Source organism: Pecten maximus, chromosome 19 (assembly GCF_902652985.1).
Source record: "Pecten maximus chromosome 19, xPecMax1.1, whole genome shotgun sequence".
In the NCBI taxonomy this organism is placed as follows: domain Eukaryota; kingdom Metazoa; phylum Mollusca; class Bivalvia; order Pectinida; family Pectinidae; genus Pecten; species Pecten maximus.
The window spans coordinates 9,913,731-9,935,526 of record NC_047033.1 but is presented as its reverse complement, the minus strand read 5'-3'; the positions used below and the strand labels follow the sequence as shown (position 1 = coordinate 9,935,526).

At 34.2% G+C, this 21,796-nt stretch overlaps 1 protein-coding gene across 1 annotated transcript in view; it reads left to right on the top strand.

The window, feature by feature from the left end:
* The window catches only part of LOC117318112 (dipeptidyl peptidase 4-like), a 51,075-nt gene that overhangs the window by 27,324 nt on the left and 1,955 nt on the right, over positions 1-21,796 (top strand). Inside the window, exons 7-24 of the mRNA XM_033873115.1 lie at positions 256-330; positions 1,364-1,416; positions 1,866-1,941; positions 2,632-2,761; positions 6,353-6,513; positions 8,547-8,641; positions 9,419-9,542; positions 9,940-9,978; positions 10,246-10,372; positions 11,177-11,202; positions 13,921-14,090; positions 14,871-15,049; positions 17,453-17,551; positions 18,150-18,225; positions 18,844-19,038; positions 20,373-20,427; positions 20,711-20,810; positions 21,662-21,720. Of these exons, the coding sequence (XP_033729006.1) occupies positions 256-330; positions 1,364-1,416; positions 1,866-1,941; positions 2,632-2,761; positions 6,353-6,513; positions 8,547-8,641; positions 9,419-9,542; positions 9,940-9,978; positions 10,246-10,372; positions 11,177-11,202; positions 13,921-14,090; positions 14,871-15,049; positions 17,453-17,551; positions 18,150-18,225; positions 18,844-19,038; positions 20,373-20,427; positions 20,711-20,810; positions 21,662-21,720 (1,839 nt within the window). The remainder of the gene's footprint in view (positions 1-255; positions 331-1,363; positions 1,417-1,865; positions 1,942-2,631; positions 2,762-6,352; positions 6,514-8,546; positions 8,642-9,418; positions 9,543-9,939; positions 9,979-10,245; positions 10,373-11,176; positions 11,203-13,920; positions 14,091-14,870; positions 15,050-17,452; positions 17,552-18,149; positions 18,226-18,843; positions 19,039-20,372; positions 20,428-20,710; positions 20,811-21,661; positions 21,721-21,796) is intronic.

Below are 21,796 nucleotides of genomic sequence, written 5' to 3'. Positions count from 1 at the left end.
TATTAAGCTTTGAGAACAGTATTGATATCTTTTTTGTTAGATAACCTTTAATAAACCATTGTTTAATCATTAGTGTGTTAGATATTGAATACAGTTTTGTGATCATTTTCTCTTTCATAAATGGATGTTGAATATTTCTTATGTTCTTAAAACTGGAAATTAAGACTTCACTAAACATTATGCAAAAGTATTTTATTTGTATATTAATGATGTGTAAATATATCTTATGTGAACTTTGACCTTTGACATCCACAGAGGGAGCTCAACACCGACTCCTTCCAGGTGTCACCTGACCAGAAGTATGTTCTCCTGGCCTTTGATGAGCGACCAGTAAGTTTGAAAAAAGGACGTAATAAATTTGGTTTTATTCATTGAGACCAGTGGTGAATATTATGGTAAAGGTACAATTCGGTTTACTGGCTTAAACTGGCAATGGCCATGCACAGAGGGTCATGGCCAGATTTCTGGTTGTACAACTGAGTTTTCAGTACATTTAGTTGACATGCTGCTGATTAGCTCTGATTGGCTAATACTGATGATCATTTACAGTTGTATATACCACTTTATTGGAGTAGTGGTTCACAATTTATTGTCTAGTTATTAGGAGTCTTGCAATCTAATCAACTCCCTTGGGAGCCTACAGCTGGAGCAGCCATGTCTACACTAACAGCTTTGTTACACGTGACATTTTTTTTACACTGCCCTACCACATACTCATTTACAACTGAGTCGACTGGAACACAATTGAGTAAAATAACTAATTGTTGAAGGGTACAACACAGTGCCTATGTCAGGATTAGAACTAGCGACCCTTCAGTCACATATGTAGCCCTGCATCCTACCGCTAGACCATCATGCCTCCAATATTTTCTCATTTCACAAAGAAACTTTTCCATTTTTCTAGGGAAAAGATAAATTGCCTTTCTATTCGCAACAAGAAGAATGATAGCTCTCGCATGCCTTTAATCTAACTCGATCTTGGCATCACTTCATGTAATGCATGACCATATCACACTTAAAGAATGTCATTCATTTTACAAGAAACCATCAATAAAGGAACATTGTATTTGGTTCAACATCACCACTTGAAGTGAAAAGTGTGGGAGAAAAATTATGATTGTAATCACCCCTGTGTTATGACAACATAAGTATCTGTTTGTCTATAACAAAAGGGATGTGAGATTCTGTTAATCCAAAGTACAATAAGGTCAACGATCAACTACAGGTATTGTACAATATTTGTTTGATATATTACATAAATTCCTGTAAGATTTTTTTTTAAATATATTGAATATTATGTTTTATTTTTTCTGTCTCAGGAGGATAGAAAAAATAGATTACAAATTGTTGATTTTATTTGCAGATTTACAGACATTCTAAGTTAGCCAGTTACAGTTACTATGACATCCAGACAAAGTAAGGACATATGTACCGTGTTAATTATAATTTTGATGGCAGCTTGACTTAATTTCATGTTAAACAACATAACAGACATATTAAAAACAATTTTCTGCAAAATATAAATGTGGCATATTCTAGTTCCCCTTCAAAACGGAGGTGAATAGTTTTAAAACTTGGTTGCTTATTTGTCACTGATTAAAGAAAGTCTTCTCCAGAATATTAGTTGACCAAATTACAGATATTGTAAGAGCTAATCAACTCAAAATTTCCATTTCGTGGATTCAGGGAGAGTATAAGATGTCATATTGAGGGAGTGAATGGCTAAAATGTTTGCATATAACTATATGTACTTAACCAGAAATAATCTGATGTAAATGTTACCTGATTGAGATACAGGCCAATGGGCCTCTTCTTAAAGTATGCATTTCAAACAGAAATTGATTCCCTACGATTTTGAATTCCAGGAAACAGAGGGTGTTTGAAACTACCATGGGTGATGTTTTCCAGTATGTAGGCTGGGGCACCAGTGGTCATTCTGTGGTAGGTATCTCATGTTTCTCATCTTCAATCATCTTCATCTTCATCTGATATCATCTGATCTGCACCTTATCTCCTATTAATTAATAATATCTTCATTTCATCTTATCTGATGATGATTTCATCTCATTTGATTGTCATTTTATTTATCTCGTCTCATATCCAATGATCCTATATTCATTTTTTTAGCTCATCTCAAATTCATCTTCATCTTCATCTCAATGTCAAATTCATCCAAACTCATTTTTTTTATTACAAAGTACATAGTTTCTTACTTTTAAATGTCAAGACTTTACACCTTGCAAAATTAACAAGTAAGATCACTTTTGAACTTTGACCTACCAAAAACTGGAAGTTTACCTTTTACAATAAAATGTTTCCAGAGAAAAAGTTTTCTTTTGTTAATTCAAAGAATATACCCAAGATAAATTTGATAGACACAGTAATTAAAGACTTGTAGCAAGTTAGGAAATAATGGATATGGTGTCATGTTTTTTGTTGTTTTTTTTTCTTCTTCAATGGAATGAAAATCAAAATTAAATTGGAAATGGTACCTGCATGGGAAAATTTCAAATATAAATGCAAAATTGTTTCACAGATATTGGGGAAAAATAAGTTTTAAAATTTTGATATTTGAGGCTGGTAATGTGTTATCATTTCTGATCTGTTATGAGAATATTTCTTTGATTTTAGGTGTTTGTACAGGACAACAACATCTATTATAAATCAGATATTACCCAGAATGATGTGGCTGCCATGCAGATTACCACTGATGGCTACCATGAGGAAATCTTTAATGGAATCCCAGACTGGGTTTACGAAGGTATCTATAACCAGACTTACCAGAATATTCTAGGATTACGTCTATATATATCTGTTTACCCATCTTGACCTCTGTATGACCTTATAGGTAACCCATTTTGACCTCTGTATGATCTTAGCTGTTAACCCCTTCTGACCTCTGTATGACCCTAGCTGTTAATCCCTTCTGACCTCTGTTATAACCTTATCTGTTAACCCCTTCTGACCTCTGTATGACCTTAGCTGTTAATCCCTTCTGAACTCTGTATGACCTTAGCTGTTAATCCCTTCTGACCTCTGTATGACCTTAGCTGTTAACCCCTTATGACCTCTGTATGACCCTTGCTGTTAACCTTTCCTGAACTTGGTATGACTTAGCTACAGCTGTCAAAAAATAGAAAGTTTAATTACAGGAAAATCAAACCAAATCTTCCCTCTCCCCCTCCCATTCCTTCACTCCCTTCCTCGTTTCTCCTCTTCATCTGCCCTCTCCAATGTCCTATTTCCTCTTATCCCACATCTGTCTTCTCTTCTACTTTCCTTCCTCCCCTGTCCTGTCCACCTCAGCCCCCAGACATACAATAAAAAATACTCGAGACATGTCAGGAGGACGATACCTTCTACTTGAGAGACATAAGTGTGATAATTTAGTTATTTCGTGTCTGAAAACCATTAGTGTGTACTTTGTAGGTCATGGGGATATTGACTTTGTCCACTTTAGGGAATTCACAGTCTGGTAGACAAGTCTTGTATACCTCTTGAGAAAATCAATGACAGTCGTAAGTCTTCTTAACGGTTCCTACTTTTAGGAGCTTTGTGATTTATATAGAAATATTAATCAAATTTCTAGTTAGTTTATGTCGTGATTTGTATAAGGATATTAATTGACTTCTATTTTAATTATGTCAATGAAGGTTTCAGGTTTATTGTTTACAAAATGATATTTTTGACCTGGAAGTGTCAGGCAGTATTGAACATTTTCTGTATATATACCGTATTTGTTCAGCAACAAGATCATGCTCAGTTAAAATATGCCCATCCATGTTTATTGCAGTTCAGTAGAAATGCAAGAAAATGTATTACATTGTAATGAATACTCTCACTTTTAATCAGAGTCAATGAGTTTATGGACCACTGGGCTTATTGTAGGATAAATTCAGTAATGTTTACAGTCTACTATATTTATCTCACAATAAGCACACAAATATGGTGTAAACAAACTCTAACTCATTTTGTGGGCAAGGCTAATTACAGGATAATAGATTCATATTTAGTAGTAATTTTACTGTTTACTGGATGCACTTATAACTAGAATTATTGCTCCGGACTTGATCACAATCTGAAAATATTGCCCAGGACTTTTTTCACAATCTGGGAAATATTGCTCAGGACTTGATCACTTTCTGGGAAATATTGCCCAGGACTTTGATCACTTTCTGGGAAATGTTTAATTAGTCAAGACCTGAGCACACATTTTGGAATATATTGCTCAGGACTTGATCACACTCTGGGAAATATTGCTCAGGACTTGATCACTTTCTGGGAAATATTGCCCAGGACTTTGATCACTTTCTGGGAAATATTTAATTGCTAAAGACCTGAGCACACATTTTGGAATATATTGCTCAGGACTTGATCACACTCTGGGAAATATTGCTCAGGACTTGATCACTTTCTGGGAAATATTGCCCAGGACTTTGATCACTTTCTGGGAAATGTTTAATTGCTAAAGACCTGAGCACACATTTTGGAATATATTGCTCAGGACTTGATCACACTCTGGGAAATATTGCTCAGGACTTGATCACTTTCTGGGAAATATTGCCCAGGACTTTGATCACTTTCTGGGAAATGTTTAATTAGTCAAGACCTGAGCACACATTTTGGAATATATTGCTCAGGACTTGATCACACTCTGGGAAATATTGCTCAGGACTTGATCACACTCTGGGAAATATTGCTCAGGACTTGATCACTTTCTGGGAAATGTTTAATTGCTCAAGACCTGAGCACACATTTTGGAATATATTGCTCAGGACTTGATCACACTCTGGGAAATATTGCTCAGGACTTGATCACATTCTGGGAAATAGACTTGATCACCTTCTGAGAAATATTACAGAGGACTCGATCACACTTTGGGAAATAAAAACAGGTCCAGTTTTTCAATATTTTTTTCAAACCTAAAATCTGGTAGTGCAATAAATATCTGGAGATGAAGAAACGAGACAAACAACCAAGACTAAGCGTGAGATCATCAGGAGAGATAATACAGGGTACCCTTTGATATCCCAGTTTTGTGATATAAGTGAAATGAAACCATATATACAGAATGGATCTTAAATGTATTTGTAATTCTATTTAATGGTTCTGAAGCCAGCGGGTTTTATATATGTCAGATAAAATGGGGGGAAAAGTTTGACATTTTAAATTTATGGTAATTTGTATTGATAAGCAAACCCTGAGGGATATGTATTAGAATCTGATTCTAGGCGTAGTAATTCAGTACAGTCTGATATTTCTGAGATAATTCGTTTGCAGAGGGATACATTACGATTTGTAATCAATAGCTATCAATAGGCATATCTATATAGACGTAACCTTCGATGTATCATTTAACCAACCAGAAATTTGGATTCAGATCAGATTTGTTGGTGAAATAATTTGACTTTAAAAGTAAGGAATGATATAATATGCCTCCAGTCTTTAGCAAGTCTATTCATGATCAGAAGATAGGGACTCTTGGTATTTACATTCCATTAATACCAAGTTATTTTCGGCCAAAGTATTGACATTCATGAAGATAACCTTTAGTATGTAATCTCGGATGCCCATATTAGGAATGAAGGTTTCGATGCCAGAACATCAAACAATAACGCAGTGCAGATTTTTTTTTAAATGTTAAATTTTCATATCGCCTGTTTAGAACATTTTGTGTATCAGCTTTAGGCCAAACAAGTCAAAATAGCATTATATTGTCCTACAACATTTTCACCATTTTTTTTTTTTCGTTTTTTTTTTTTTATACTCTAGTGTACTGAATCAGAATAATGTTATTGTCATTATTGTATTCCCAGTACATTTTAATGGCTGCTTGACATTTGATTTTTCCTAATTATCCTGTAATAATCTCATATAGTGACTACTCGTTAACTTTCAAACTATGATCTGGGATTATTGCGGAAAAATTCATAATAAAATAACATTTTTGAGCATTTTCACTGCACTACATTTAATGTGGGTGGGCTTATTACCAGGCATGGGCCTAATTGCTGGTTTAACCAGAATAGGTATGGTTAAACTAATATATAAGTATTGACACCCCCACCATGTTTAGGAAAAGAGGATGGGTGTGCTAATTGAAACATTGGTTCGTTACCTCAATGATCTGCTAATACAAACTTCAGTCTTTTAATCAAAGACTCTTAATTGTTAATTTTCACTAAATAAAATTAGCTAAATGAAAAAAAATCTTTCTTTTTTTTACTGAAATGGAAACTTTGCCCTGTATATGGCTATGTTAAATGTACCCCTTTTGTGATTTTGTAATCACACTGTATACTTATTGGATTGAATACAGTAATACAGTTTCAACGTTTATTTAACTCTACAGAGGAAATCCTGGCATCAGACCACGCCCTCTGGTGGTCACCCATTGGAACGTTTCTCTTGTATGCCTCATTCAATGACACAGAGGTCCGGAAATACTACTATCCACTCTACGGAAACATGCAGGACCCCTACGGGATGCAGAAACGAATTTCTTATCCAAAGGTTTGTTCTAGAGGATAATGTTGTTGTTTATATAACCTTGGGGACCCTATAACAAGACAAGGGATATAATACCATGGGGTCCCTGTATAAAAGGACCAGTCCTGCTAATTGAAAACAGAATGGTGGTCAGATAGGGGACATTTTCTTTCTTTTTCCTATTGTACATTATTTTACAAAGCTTATCAATATAATTTCTGTAAATGTCGGATATCAAAATTTGTGAGATTATTAGTTTCATGAAAAAGTACACTCAAATTAAAAAGAAATTCAATGGCCAAGGTACTGTACAAACAGAATGTTTGAAAGCACAGTAACAAATTGAAAACAAGGTTTTTATTATAGAGTACGGATATAACAATGGATTAAATTGAATGATCTTATAATTCAAAATAGAAGTAAACCAATAAAATTCTCTTGTGTTAAATCTTTCACAATCCAATGGAGGGAGATCTCCAATATTGAACAGTCTAGTGGAGGGAGATCTCCAACATTGAACAGTCTAGTGGAGGGAGAAATCCAACACTGAACAGTCTAGTGGAGAGAGATCTCCAACATTGAACAGTCTAGTGGAGGGAGATCTTCAACATTGAACAGTCTAATGGAGGGAGATCTCCAACATTGAACAGTCTAATGGAGGGAGATCTTCAACATTGAACAGTCTAGTGGAGGGAGATCTCCAACATTGAACAGTCTAGTGGAGGGAGATCTCCAACATTGAATGGTCTAGTGGAGGGAGATCTCCAACATTGAACAGTCTAATGGAGGGAGATCTTCAACATTGAACAGTCTAGTGGAGGGAGATCTCCAACATTGAACAGTCCAGTGGAGGGAGATCTCCAACATTGTACAGTCTAGTGGAGGGAGATCTCCAACATTGAACAGTCTAATGGAGGGAGATCTTCAACATTGAACAGTCTAGTGGAGGGAGATCTCCAACATTGAACAGTCCAGTGGAGGGAGATCTCCAACATTGTACAGTCTAGTGGAGGGAGATCTCCAACATTGAATGGTCTAGTGGAGGGAGATCTCCAACATTGAACAGTCCAGTGGAGGGAGATCTCCAACATTGAACGGTCTAGTGGAGAGAGATCTCCAACATTGAACAGTCTAGTGGAGGGAGATCTTCAACATTGAACAGTCTAATGGAGGGAGATCTCCAACATTGAACAGTCTAGTGGAGGGAGATCTTCAACATTGAACAGTCTAGTGGAGGGAGATCTCCAACATTGAACAGTCTAGTGGAGGGAGATCTCCAACATTGAATGGTCTAGTGGAGGGAGATCTCCAACATTGAACAGTCTAATGGAGGGAGATCTTCAACATTGAACAGTCTAGTGGAGGGAGATCTCCAACATTGAACAGTCCAGTGGAGGGAGATCTCCAACATTGAATGGTCTAGTGGAGGGAGATCTCCAACATTGAACAGTCTAGTGGAGGGATATCTCCAACATTGTACAGTGTAGTGGAGGGAGATCTCCAACATTGAACAGTCTAGTGGAGGGAGATCTCCAACATTGAACAGTCTAATAGAGGGAGATCTTCAACATTGAACAGTCTAATGGAGGGAGATCTCCAACATTGAACAGTCTAGTGGAGGGAGATCCCCAACATTGAACAGTCTAATGGAGGGAGATCTCCAACATTGAACAGTCTAATAGAGGGAGATCTCCAACATTGAATGGTCTAGTGGAGGGAGATCTCCAACATTGAACAAACTGATAAATGGTGATCTCCCACATTGAACACTCTAATAGAGGGAGATCTCCAACATTGAACAGTCTAGTGGAGGGAGATCTTCAACATTGAACAGTCCAGTGGAGGGAGATCTCCAACATTGAACAAACTGATAAATGGTGATCTCCCACATTGAACAAACTGATATCTACATGTGATATTCTACTAGTATTAATATTTGTTACCATACAGATGTGACCATATATATATATATATATATATTTAGATATAATATTGATGATAAGAATGTTTCTTTCTTAAATCATTGCTATATTAACAAGAACATTTCTTCTTTATAGGCTGGGTTCAGAAATCCAACATTCAAGCTTAAAATCTTCAACTTCAAAACAAATGCCACAAAAATTGTCAATCCTCCGGCAGAACTTGCAAAAGCGTAAGTTGTCTCAAATACCAGTTGTAATAGTTATGATTTTTGATGGATTGAATTTTTGTTGTTTAACCAATATTTTGAAACAGAATGAATTTGAAATATTTGGATACCAACCATAATTTGTTGTATTTTTTTTTTCTTTTCTTGAATGTATCATTTGTGATTTTATCATAATTAACCCTTAAACAATGGAATAAAAGCACCCTTTTTACCATATTAACTGATATGGATATTTTGCAGATAGCCTTTTTCAGATAACCATTGTCCATTTATTTTGATCTTTATACATGTACATTCAGTTATTGAATTAGCACCAAGTCTCTCGGAATGTCTACGTCGATATAGAATACTGATGATTCTTAGTTGTTGACTTTTTTTTTCCATTTTTCTATTGTTTTAAATTATTAATGAATTTTTCCCTGTGCCTTAAAGCAAAGTTCAATGAACAAAGGGATAATTTAAAGATAAGTTCGCGTCTCGACTAGCTGAAATTATATTTATAATTAAAACAGAATGTCTGCTATGGCTTTGTTCAAAACAAGTTGTCCTGTATAGTGATAAAATACTGTCTATGGAAAAATCAAATAAGACAGAATAGATAATTGTTAAGCTTTGTTCAAAACAAGCTGTTCTGTATAGTGATAAAATACTGTCTATGGAAAAATCAAATGAGACAGAAAAGTTAATTGGCATTAATTTTAAAAAAAGAATGCTTATTGATAATATTTTCACATTTGTTTATTGTAATCGTAGTTATTCTTGTTGTTTCCGTTAAAACAGAGAGTACTATTTCACATTTGTACAATGGAGGGATGACAACTATGTACTGATAGCGTGGCTGAATCGTGCCCAGAACAATTCTGTTATCACTATTTGTAATGCTGAGACAGGTGGCTGTAGTGTGGTAGGTATAATGTCCCATTGGCAAACTGAAAATGATATCCGTCAATCAGTACATCAGCCTTTCTGGGTCGAGATTCTTATCGTCCTGAAGACCAATGTTGGTTACAGTGTACTTGGCAGGGTGTTGTGATGATGTGTAAATGATTTAAAAAAAAATTTTTTTCTTCATTACAATATTTTTTCAAGGTCATTGGGTCAAAGGTCAAAGTATACTTTGTGTATACATTGTACTTGGAAAGAGTGTAAAGTTATGGTGTTAATCATAATCGTTTTGATGTATTGATGTTCCATTTACTGTTAAAACATATATTCAGAATTCTTCCTGATATTGGCCAAACATGACAATTCTGTATCATCATCTTAATTTACCTGAGTATCTTATATTTTATTCATTATAGAACCAAAGAGAGACTGGACATGGAGCATGGGTAGAGTTGGTAAGTTATATACAAAACTGTTCGTCTAGAATTTACTACGAGTCTCTCAGTTTAAAGTTTTCTATTGGGATTTTAATGTCAGTGGAAATTCCATGTAAAATGGATTTTGACAAAATGAAATCACTTTCAGAAATGAAATTATTGTGGAAAATGTAAAAAAAAACTCCACAGAGACAAATCATTTCCTTTCAGAATTTCAGAACACTTTCTACAGGTTAACATTTAACATTGTAAGGAAGACTGGAATTTGTTTTTTCTAAATTTCAGTACAAGCCACCGCTGTTTGCCCCAAAGGGAGATAAATACTTCCTGATATTGCCAAGCCAGGAAGCTGTGGCAGGGTACTTTTCAACACGTTGCCATGGTTACCCTTCCAGTGAGTACCTCATCAAAGGTTTGTTGCTGTAGCCGTTCTCTCATCCCCCCCCTTCCTACTTCATTTATGTCTATTTTGTTTGCTTATTACCATGTATCTGAACTCTTAAACAATCTCCTGCCAGGCAACAAAGTAGGGTTGGGTTTTCTTTTTTTCTTCGTATTTTTACTAGCAGGGTGTTATTTTATTTTTTTGAAAATGTGCTAGATTGAATTTTGTTCTTCATAGAGAATAAATAGATGACATATGCCTTAGTGACAAGGTCACAGTCAATAGGTCACGGTCAAAAAGGTCACAAGTCAAATGATTGTAATGCTTTCCCAGGCATTGATGGCTTTACACAATATTCTATTGCTTTTAATTTCACCACATATTTCTTGATCAGTTCATATACTTCCCAAGTGATGACAATGCTTTGACTGAATCCAAGATATATGAGACATGTATAGGGTTAGGGGCATAGCGCCAGTTAAGGTCAAGCAAGGGTTCATAGGTCAGGTCATTTTGATGCTTTTCCGGACAGCAGAGTTCTGGACTTCAATGCGGGGATCATGACAGTGACAGGAGATATGTTTCGTATGACTGTATATATGTCAAGATTTTAGAGAAAAATCACCACAGCAAAAATTTATTATTAATTTATTTTGACCGAATATTTTGTATTTTTCTTATATTGATTCAAGTATTTCAAGTGACTGTGTGGGGGTTTCATTGATTACAAATCAGATAAAAAATATCGCTCCTGTTGAGAAGAAACATTAGATATATTTTTAATGATTTTCCAGAATATCTTTTGTTAATTTCACTATTTCACTCCTTTAGCCAAATCCGAGAGTAAGTTTTTATGTGTTTGAACGTGATGAGGATGTCGTGATTCTAATCGGAGATACATTTGATCTTTATGTCTTTTCAATCCCGAGTAACAGCTACCCAAAATCTTCCACTCTCTCACCGAGTAACAACTCCCCAAAATCTTCCACTCGCTCACCGAGAACTCCTTCAGATGTCCCTTGTCATTATGAACAGATGGAACCACTATTAATGAAACTTAACCCCTTACCTGTCAATTCTAAAAACTTTTTTTAATCCTTTTACTATGTCACACATTAACAAATAAAATATTTTCATAATGTTTAACGAAATAATTAATTTTTTTATCCGAGCTGTTTGCAATCATTATCAGAATAATTTTTGGATGAAAATTATGAAAAAATAAAAAAAATAAAGTTATTTTGGTTTGTGAATTTTGATAAGAAAAAATATAATTTTAGTTTGTGAATTTTGATAAATTTAAATCAAAAGAAATATTGTTAGAATCCTATCTCTAAGGCTAGCAGCATCAGAATTTTGAACTCATGGTCCTACCCAGTGATGCTGTACACCTGATCATATTGTGGGGGTCTTTTTTGTGAAGGTTAAAAGGTCAAAAGTGACAAGGATCTAAGGTCACTTTTCGCTCATTTGTGACCTTTGACACTTAACATAAGAATGGGGTCATTCATGTACATATCTGATAGACATATTCTTATCAGTAAGGTCAAAATAAGGATATTGGTCCAGACAAAGATGGAAATTGAACCTCGATTAAACAATGATTTATGTGGATCTTTTGCAGTCTGATACTGAAATTCATAACTGAAACATATATTTTGTTACTGAATATACGTTATTATACAAGAACTCATTGTATATTAGATTATACAGGAACTCACTGTATATTAGATTATACAGGAACTCATTGTATATTAGATTATCTTCTTTATGGAAATGCCAGTCCTTGATAAAGGAAATATTTACACGATTTCTTTTCATTGAGAACTGTTTTGCCCAATAAGTTCAGATAGAAGGTATTTATGCCAATTTTGTTTACTAAATTAAACCCTCCTAACATCCCAAATCTCTTTCTCTGTAGATGTGTTTGGCATGGCCTGAATTTGATATGATCTTTGGCATTTAACATTTTAATATTATATTAATGCATTGTAGTAAAGTTCATATTGAGTGAATATAGTTTGACTTAATTCAGTAATTTTTCATTCAATTATGTTCCTGCATGTACCAATAGAATCTTGAAAATTAACAATCTTAATAAGATTTGTTATTAGAATTTTATTTAAATGAAATAATTTCAGAAATGTTTTACCAAATAGGATTGAATGTCTTTAGAACCAAAGCTTTTTGAAGTGAAGATTTTAGATATGAAAAAAAATGTATTGTACATAACAATGTTGATGTAAGGTCTAAAAATATTATTTTAACAGATGAAATCCTTGTATGATTAAAAGAAATCTGTTCTTAGAATATATGAAAAAATGTACAATATCAGGAAATACAGATCACCCTGTCTAAATCAAACCTATTGTCTAGCTCCCATTTGCCTTTCAGTATATATACATGTATATCAGTTAAATTACAAACATTTGTATGAAGCAGATCGATAGATATAGACTTCATGGTCAGTTTGAAGATTGACTAATCTAGAATCCAATTGGTCGAGTGGTTATCTGCATGTACTTTAACTGGTTTGTTTTGATTTTAATTTCAATGCTCCATACTACATAATTATCTGTTCCTTTTATCGTTATGATATAAACATGACCAGATAAAGGTCTGTATGCTGATTTATATAGGGTTAAGTTTGGACAGGTTCAGTGAATTCAGAATTAAAATGAAATAATTATAGCATTAATTATCAAAATAATGTAGAACAAATTAACTGTCTATTTTTTCCATGTTTTATTCCATGATTGATATAAATGTAGGAGAACATCTACAGATGAGTTATCCCCCTTTGTCTTTATCCTACTGTCCTTGATGCATGTGTGAGATATAATGACATTATGCCTAAGGGGAGACTACTCCATATATATATTTGACAAATCATTCTATATTATGAAGTCTTGTCATGGAATAATGAGGGGGAAATAGCATTGGTGTTTGGTTTGTTTTATATTTATTTGATAATTTTTTCTCATTTGTTTGTTAATTGTATATTTATGTCTATTTTTTAACTGATGTTTGTACAGTACGTTTCCTAAGAGATTTGTATGGCACCCTCTAGAAGCCTTTCCATTCTGCTGATCATTTGTTTCCATTTTCTTCCTTTATTTTTTAAATTGGCACTTATCCAAATATGAACAAAACAATATCAGTTTGAAACTTATATTGGTTTCTTTAAGATGGAAATTAAGTTCCTGTTATGTCCTTTAATTTACCCAACTGCTAATTTGGCTTCAATTTTTTCTTCATATCAATAAAATCCTTCTCAATTAATTATCAAATAAAAAAAAGATAATTTGAAAATAAATGAAATGTTTGCTTATGCATATGAAACAACTTTTTGTGTCTTCCAAATTAACAAGTTATAAACAACATTTTCAGATATATTTATTTTTTATTTATTTAATTTCTTTGTTCTGTCTTCAATTTTTCTTATTTTTTTTTTTTTTTTGCGATCCTGCTTTCTGCAATCTTGATTTTTTGCGACCCAGTGTTTTCTGCGACCCTGTAATCCTGTAGTCTTGTAGTGCTGTAGTTTCCTGTCTTACTAACACCCAGTTTTATAGAGCTCTTATTACCTCCATTTCTTGCAGCAGCTAAGTCGGGAGACTGGCGCCCGGCGATCTCTCACCAACGGAAAGTATGACGTCACAAACATTGTTGGATATAACGAGAAGCTGGAATTGGTGTACTACATAGCGACCAATGGCGACCCGCGCCACAGACATCTCTTTAGGTACATTACCCACTCGGAACTGAACCAAGATTTTTTGTTGTTTTTTTTAATTGTTCAGATATTTTAGACAGCTATAGATTGTCTTATTTTAAGTTGGTTTAAGATCTTGGCATCACAAAGTTTTTAAATCTCTGCCATTTTCATCACAATGTCGGCAGCCGTGTCCGCACAAAGGTTTCTGTGCAATAACTCAACTTTCCTTAGGAGAATCAAACTCAAACTTCATGCAGATCTTTCTTACCACAAGTGCTTGGTTTGGATTGCTTTTGAGGTCCCAATTAAGGTGAAAGATCGAGGTCACTGTTACTAAAAATAAAAAAATTGTTTCCCTGTGTTAACTCAATTTTCCATGGGCCAATCAAACTTTTAAAATCTTTATGCTAGCTGTTTTCCTTACTACCCATGTTTGCTTAAGGTTGCATTTTTTTGCTGCCACAACGGTCAAGGGAACTGTTATCATAAATAAAAAATCTGTTTCTATGCAATAACTCTTGTAATCGCCCTATTAACTTTCTGCGTAGTCGACATACCCACTTCAATTGAATCATTGTTCATAGTCCTGACATCTCAGAGTTTATATAATAAACTAATACCATATTTATACTGTTATAAGCCCAGACATTACAGACTTTTTAAACTAATACCATATTTATACTATATAAACTAGCCCATGGTAGGAACTCTAAAAGTAGACCGAGATGAAAGATTGGTCTTTTAAAGTTGGATGTTTCAGTTTCCAAACATAGACTTTACCAATGTCTTTTACACTGCACTTTTCAGTGTGTCGAGCTCGATACAGAAAAACTTCCGTCATACCGAGTGTTTGACCTGTGACCTTGATCCAGATAATTGTCGATATTACACCGCCAGCTTCAGTAAGTCAGGAAAGTACTACGTCCTCGGATGTTTGGGGCCCGGAATTCCTTACTATACACTCCACTCAACTGAGTCGGACTTTGGTAAGTATCATGGTCAATATTTACATGAAGGTTAAAGACTGGGTATTCTCACATATTCCACAGGGTTATCTGGCTGTTGCTAGGGAAAAGATAAATCGATCTTACACTGGGTGGGTAAAGACAGCCGTCACGCGCTATATGACGCTGCTCACAATAACGTAACATCATCATTTTACGTTGAGTAACTAAGTCGTAAATGACAATGTCATTAATTTTTGACGTACATTCCAAGGAGAATTGAAGATGGCGTGATGAAAAACTTTCATAAAAATTTACATTTACTTGCAAGTATGTGAGAAAAATAATCAAACATGGGTCTGTTCAACAAACAAGAATATCTCAACCCTCGTGTAAGAGTTTGGCTGGCCACAACACTCCGCAAGCCTCGTGCTGACTGGCCAAACTCTTACACTCGGGTTGAGATATATCCCTGTCCACAGAACAGACCTATGTTAGATTTTATTAGTGATACAGCTCCTTGGGTAGAGAATGGGGCTTTGTTATCTCAATCTGAGGTGATCAAGTGATCTGATCGGTGATCAAGTGATCTGATCGGTGATCAAGTGATCTGAGGTGATCAAGTGATCTGAGGTGATCAAGTGATCTGAGGTGGTCAAGTGATCTGAGGTGATCAAGTGATCTGAGGTGATCAAGTGTTGATCTCTGCCTGATGGTTTGTGTTTCACTTGGAAACAAGGATGACAGACTCTTCTGTGTTTCTTTGGCTATGTCTTTTGTTCTTGATAAGTAATATGGCTGAGTTCTACCATGTCTGTTTCATATTCAAAGCAAAAATATTCATGTCATGACATAATCTTGATCTCATCTGAAATATCTTTTTTGTGGTTATCTCTGAAACCTGTAAATTTTCAATTGTGAAATTCATCTGAAATACTATTCATAAAACTATCAAATCTACGGTGAAAGGTGGAGTTTGGATCCCACATGGCAGCTCCGACACATTAGTCCTATAAAGTATTATTATTGCCAGTGTCCAACCAGACAGAGAGCCACAGGGTGCACATGAAGTCAGTCTCATATATTATTTAGGATACTACATACATTTGGAAACCAGTAAACCTTTGCATACAAAAGTCAAAAGGTTTGTAAGACAAACCTCTAGTAATGTAGATTTCGCTACCAACCATCATCTTCCAGGCATAAGGTATGATCGACTTAGATAACTAGAACTATTATGTAGACCCAACACTAACATGGCCAATCAGATTCTAGGACAAGGAAGCCATATTGGATTCCAGGTTATGTGGTTTAACGTGTAAACCAACATAAATCTATCATGTTGCGTTTTTGTTAGAAAATTAATTCAGTAGTTGTTAGAACATTAATATTTGTGGTTATAAGGGAACATGGCGGCCATTTGTAAAGTTTAAATTTCAATTTAGTTGGTTATTAGTGTAGGTATCACTCCCTGTGTACTAGAGAAACCAAGTACATCTAAAAACATTTCAGTTAACTTCACGATATTTTATTATAAAACAGATTTTCCGGTATGCTCATTTTTTCTTTTAAAAATGATATAGCAATTTTGTCAATCAATTTTAAAAACTGTTTTTTTTTTTTTTCAATTTTAAAAACTTTGCACAAACTCCTTGTTACATTTTTGGGCAATTTATTATAAACTGTTTGGAGATCTTTTTAGCTCATAATAACGAATGGACTGCAATAGAATGTTGAATTTTTGACCTTCAAAAAATTTCACTTAATGTAAAAAAAAAAACCAACATGTTCTTACTCAAAGTTAATCACATTTTAATCTCCTTTCCATATGATATCTGACATGTTATTATGGACATGTTTATATTTAGGTTTACCATAAAAATGAAGTATTGATATTGTAGGATTTTCCCCAAAAAATATACTTGTATGGGCGCAAATATAGGGCTTTATTTTTGCATACATGTTTGAAATTAAATGCTTGTTTGTAAACGTAGGACTACAGTGGCTACCTATAGCACATGTAAGCTATCGTATTTGCTTTTTAGGCCATTTTTAATCCCCGCCTTTCAATTGGTCTAAAGAGTCGATGGGTTTATGAGATGGCACAGTGTCCATGTTTTTCCCCTTTAATTGCTTTTAGTCATAAAAGACTGGATGGATTTTGACCAAATTTGGTTGAAAGCATCCTGGTAGATGTAACCCAATTGGGAAATTGAGGTGTTTTCTTTAAATGGCTACAGGCGACTATCCATGTGAACAATGTCAGCCCCTTGAGCCTCAATCTTGTTCAATTGAAATTTTGTCAAAATGTTAGGTAATTATATGCAAAGAATATTTGCTGGATAGGTTTTCAACTTCTTATGAGTTTGTTCAAAGTATGGGTTTGTTACTGTATTACCAAACTGATTGATTGAGATAATAATTGGCTATTTTTCTGACTGACAGAAATTATGATGGAGGGCAATGATGCTTTACGAGCTCGAATGGCAACCAAGGCCTTACCCACCACTGAATACTTTACCTTCAAGGCAGGCAATGGAGAAAGTAAGTCGCCATGGCAACCATTATTTTTGTTACCATGACAAACATTTAATATTTAATAGCAACTTGAATGTTGAGGATATGGTAACAGGAGCTATAGGTAGACAATAACCCAGAAATATCCTGCCAACATCTTTTTGACAAACTTTTATTCAATAGCTACATTTATCCCAGTCATGAAACTTCATCGCAATTGTAGAAAAATAAATGAAGTTTTAATTTAATCATTTTACTTCTGCTTATCTGACCTTGCTCAGAGTTGATGTGCTTTGCTCAATTTTTCATCAAATGAGAAGTCAAGGTATATATACATGTATAATAATTCTTTTATGAACAAGTCTGTACCCCTTTCATGATACTGATTAACTTTGAAAATGTACATTAGTCAAATATCTAAGAAGAATTATGCATGTTAATATACTGCAATTTAGTGATAGAATTAAAAGATATCTACAAATATTAGTAAGATTTTTATACCAGAAAAGATGTAATAACTAAACCCATATTTAACAGAACATCAATGTAGAGAATGTATAGCCTATTTTGTGTATTAATTCCACGCTACAGTTGTATGTTAAGTCAATGTCTGTTCAATTTGTAGCTCTACATGGCAAGTTGTTGTTGCCGCCAATTCTAAAGAAAGAAGAAATCTTGACCTACCCACTGTTACTAAAAGTGTGAGTATAAGATAGTACACCAAACCTTACAAGCTAAGGTGAACATTTGGTTAAGGATGTATGCTATCTCTGGGCATTAAAACACATGATTTGTACTAGATTTATCTCCCTTGCCATTACTCAAATAAGTGTATAAAATATGTAAGATTATTTGTAGATTTTAAATATGTTACATTTTAATCATGTATATTAGGATATAGTATCAAAGTTTCTTTGGATTCAAATCTTTTGGGAGAAGAATTATATTTACCCTCAAAGGATCCTGATACCTATACATTCTCGTGTGCCTGGCCTCTAATTCTTCTATATCATTTGGGGACCTCTACATCTTTGTTTATAGTTTAATTTTAGTTATTTATTTCCCCATGGATCATAAAGCACACACACATACACTACACACATGTATCTCACACACAGGGAGGCAGTCCTTAAATGAGCTGTTAATAAGATGTTTAAAAAGAAACAAAACAACAACAAACAATAAAAAACAAAAAAACTATTACAAAACACAAAAACAAAGCAAAAATCACACTAGACAACATACAGATAATACAACCTCTGTAGGTTTTATTTACCTCTCCTTGACCTCTGAACCCTGATGATTTTGTTGTGTTACAGGTATGGAGGACCAGGAAGCCAGGAAGTAACAGAGCAGTTCTCTCTCTCCTGGGAGACTTACCTTTCCAGTACCCACGATTTCATCTGTGCCTATGTAGATGGCCGAGGGACAGCTGCAAGAGGAAATACATTCCTGCACTCGATCTACAGAAAACTGGGCACCTACGAGGTCGATGATGCTATAACTGCTGGAAAGTAAGTAATCAGTTTCTACCATGACCATCAGAATTTTTTTTTTTTTTTTTTTTAAAGCTACCAGTCCATCAAATACTTACTTCCCAGTGTGATAATTATTATTTATACAGCTGTGTTTAAAGGAATTGTGTATCCTTTTTAATGTATCTGTAGGACTTTAGTGCAAGTTCTACGATTTCCTTTTTAATGTATATATGTAGGACTTTTATGCAAGTTCTACGGTTTCCCTTTTAATGTATCTGTAGGACTTTAGTGCAAGTTCTACGGTTTCCTTTTTAATGTATCTGTAGGACTTTAGTGCAAGTTCTACGGTTTCCTTTTTAATGTATATGTAGGACTTAATGCAAGTTCTACGGTTTCCTTTTTAATGTATCTGTAGGACTTTAGTGCAAGTTCTACGGTTTCCTTTTTAATGTATACAAGTAGGACTTTTATGCAAGTTCTACGGTTTCCTTTTTAATGTATCTGTAGGACTTTAGTGCAAGTTCTACGGTTTCCTTTTTAATGTATCTGTAGGACTTTAGTGCAAGTTCTACGGTTTCCTTTTTAATGTATATATGTAGGACTTTTATGCAAGTTCTACGGTTTCCTTTTTAATGTATCTGTAGGACTTTAGTGCAAGTTCTACGGTTTCCTTTTTAATGTATCTGTAGGACTTTAATGCAAGTTCTACGGTTTCCTTTTTAATGTATCTGTAGGACTTTAATGCAAGTTCTACGGTATCCTTTTTAATGTATCTGTAGGACTTAATGCAAGTTCTACGGTTTCCTTTTTAATGTATCTGTAGGACTTAATGCAAGTTCTACGGTTTCCTTTTTAATGTATCTGTAGGACTTTAATGCAAGTTCTACGGTTTCCTTTTTAATGTATCTGTAGGACTTCATGCAAGTTCTACAGTATCCTTTTTAATGTATCTGTAGGACTTAATGCAAGTTCTACGGTATCCTTTTTAATGTATCTGTAGGACTTAATGCAAGTTCTACGGTTTTCTTTTTAATGTATCTGTAGGACTTAATGCAAGTTCTACGGTTTCCTTTTTAATGTATCTGTAGGACTTTAGTGCAAGTTCTACGGTTTCCTTTTTAATGTATCTGTAGGACTTTGATGCAAGTTCTACGGTATCCTTTTTAATGTATCTGTAGGACTTTGATGCAAGTTCTACGGTTTCCTTTTTAATGTATCTGTAGGACTTAATGCAAGTTCTACGGTGATTATTTCCATGGTTGTGTAGTGTTAGTGTCAATATTGTAATACATATTAACAATTTTAAGTTATAGCATGTTCAATATGTTTGTAAATAAAATAAGGAAATTTTCAAAACTTTTGTTTTGCAGTTTTTATGACCAGCTCCCATATGTAGAATCCAGCAAAATAGCAATTTGGGGATGGGTAAGTAACAATTTACTGTTATTGAACCAAACAAGTTAATAATAATATAAACCAGAGGAAAAAATAAAAAGAGAGAAGAGCAAATATTGGGGATTCATTTTCCAGATCAGTGTCTAGTCTTAGATATATAGATAACGCTATTTGCTTTAATGAAAGACAATAATCTGTATAAAAAATTTGTGTGCTAAAATTTTTTTTTTTTATCTAAAAATTTGAAATTAATATTGGAAATTATCATAAGACTTCAGAAATAAGTATTTGGATGTATATTTCTACTTAACAGTCATATGGTGGCTTCCTGACAGCCTCAGTACTCGGACGGGGGACAGAGACTTTTGGGTGTGGAATTTCTGTTGCTCCAGTTACAGATTGGCATTACTATGGTATGTTGAAAGTACAAAAACTAACGTTTTTGTTTTATGCATCAATCTGAAAGTTTAATCATTAAAGGAAAAAAAAAAATGTATTTTTCATCTTTAGCATTTTCATTACTTTGACTCTTGGAGCTTTTCATCTTTAGCATTTTCAGTACTTTGATTCTTGGAGCTTTTCATCTTTAGCATTTTCAGTACTTTAATTCTTGGAGCTTTTCATCTTTAGCATTTTCAGTACTTTGATTCTTGGAGCTTTTCATCTTTAGCATTTTCAGTACTTTGATTCTTGGAGCTTTTCATCTTTAGCATTTTCAGTACTTTGATTCTTGGAGCTTTTCATCTTTAGCATTTTCAGTACTTTGATTCTTGGAGCCTTTTGTCCTGTATGTATAAGACTGTATGCCGATTTTCTTCTGCTATGGGGATTTGATCCCTGATATTGGAATTGGAACTTCACCCTGCTGTGATATGCTGTAATACTTTTTCTGCAATACTACGGGATGATTGAAATTTTCTCTTACTCCATTAATCTGATTTTAGCTTAAATATTTTTTGTAGATACAAGAAAATTGTAGTAATATTCTACTTTAATATATTATATCTTATTTATGAATATATATCTCCCTATATAAATGATACTTTTACCTTTTAGTAAGATTCATCTCTAATCATTCGTACAAAGTTCCAAGTCAGAGTCAAAGTACTGATCGTACTGATTTAGTCCAAACAAATATACATAAGTTATCTGCCATTTAATATGAGAGTTATCTCCCATTTCAATCTAAAAAAATATTATGCACAACAAGCTATATCTAAGATGTCAGTGAAAGGATTGATATTACTAATTTCTTTGTTTATAGATTCTGTGTATACTGAACGATACATGAGTACTCCGGAGGACAATCCTGATGGTTATAACGTGAGTCTGTGTACTATTTCATGTGTCTAATTATGTTGAGACCTGTTTATGTATCATGTGATGAATTCCATGAGAA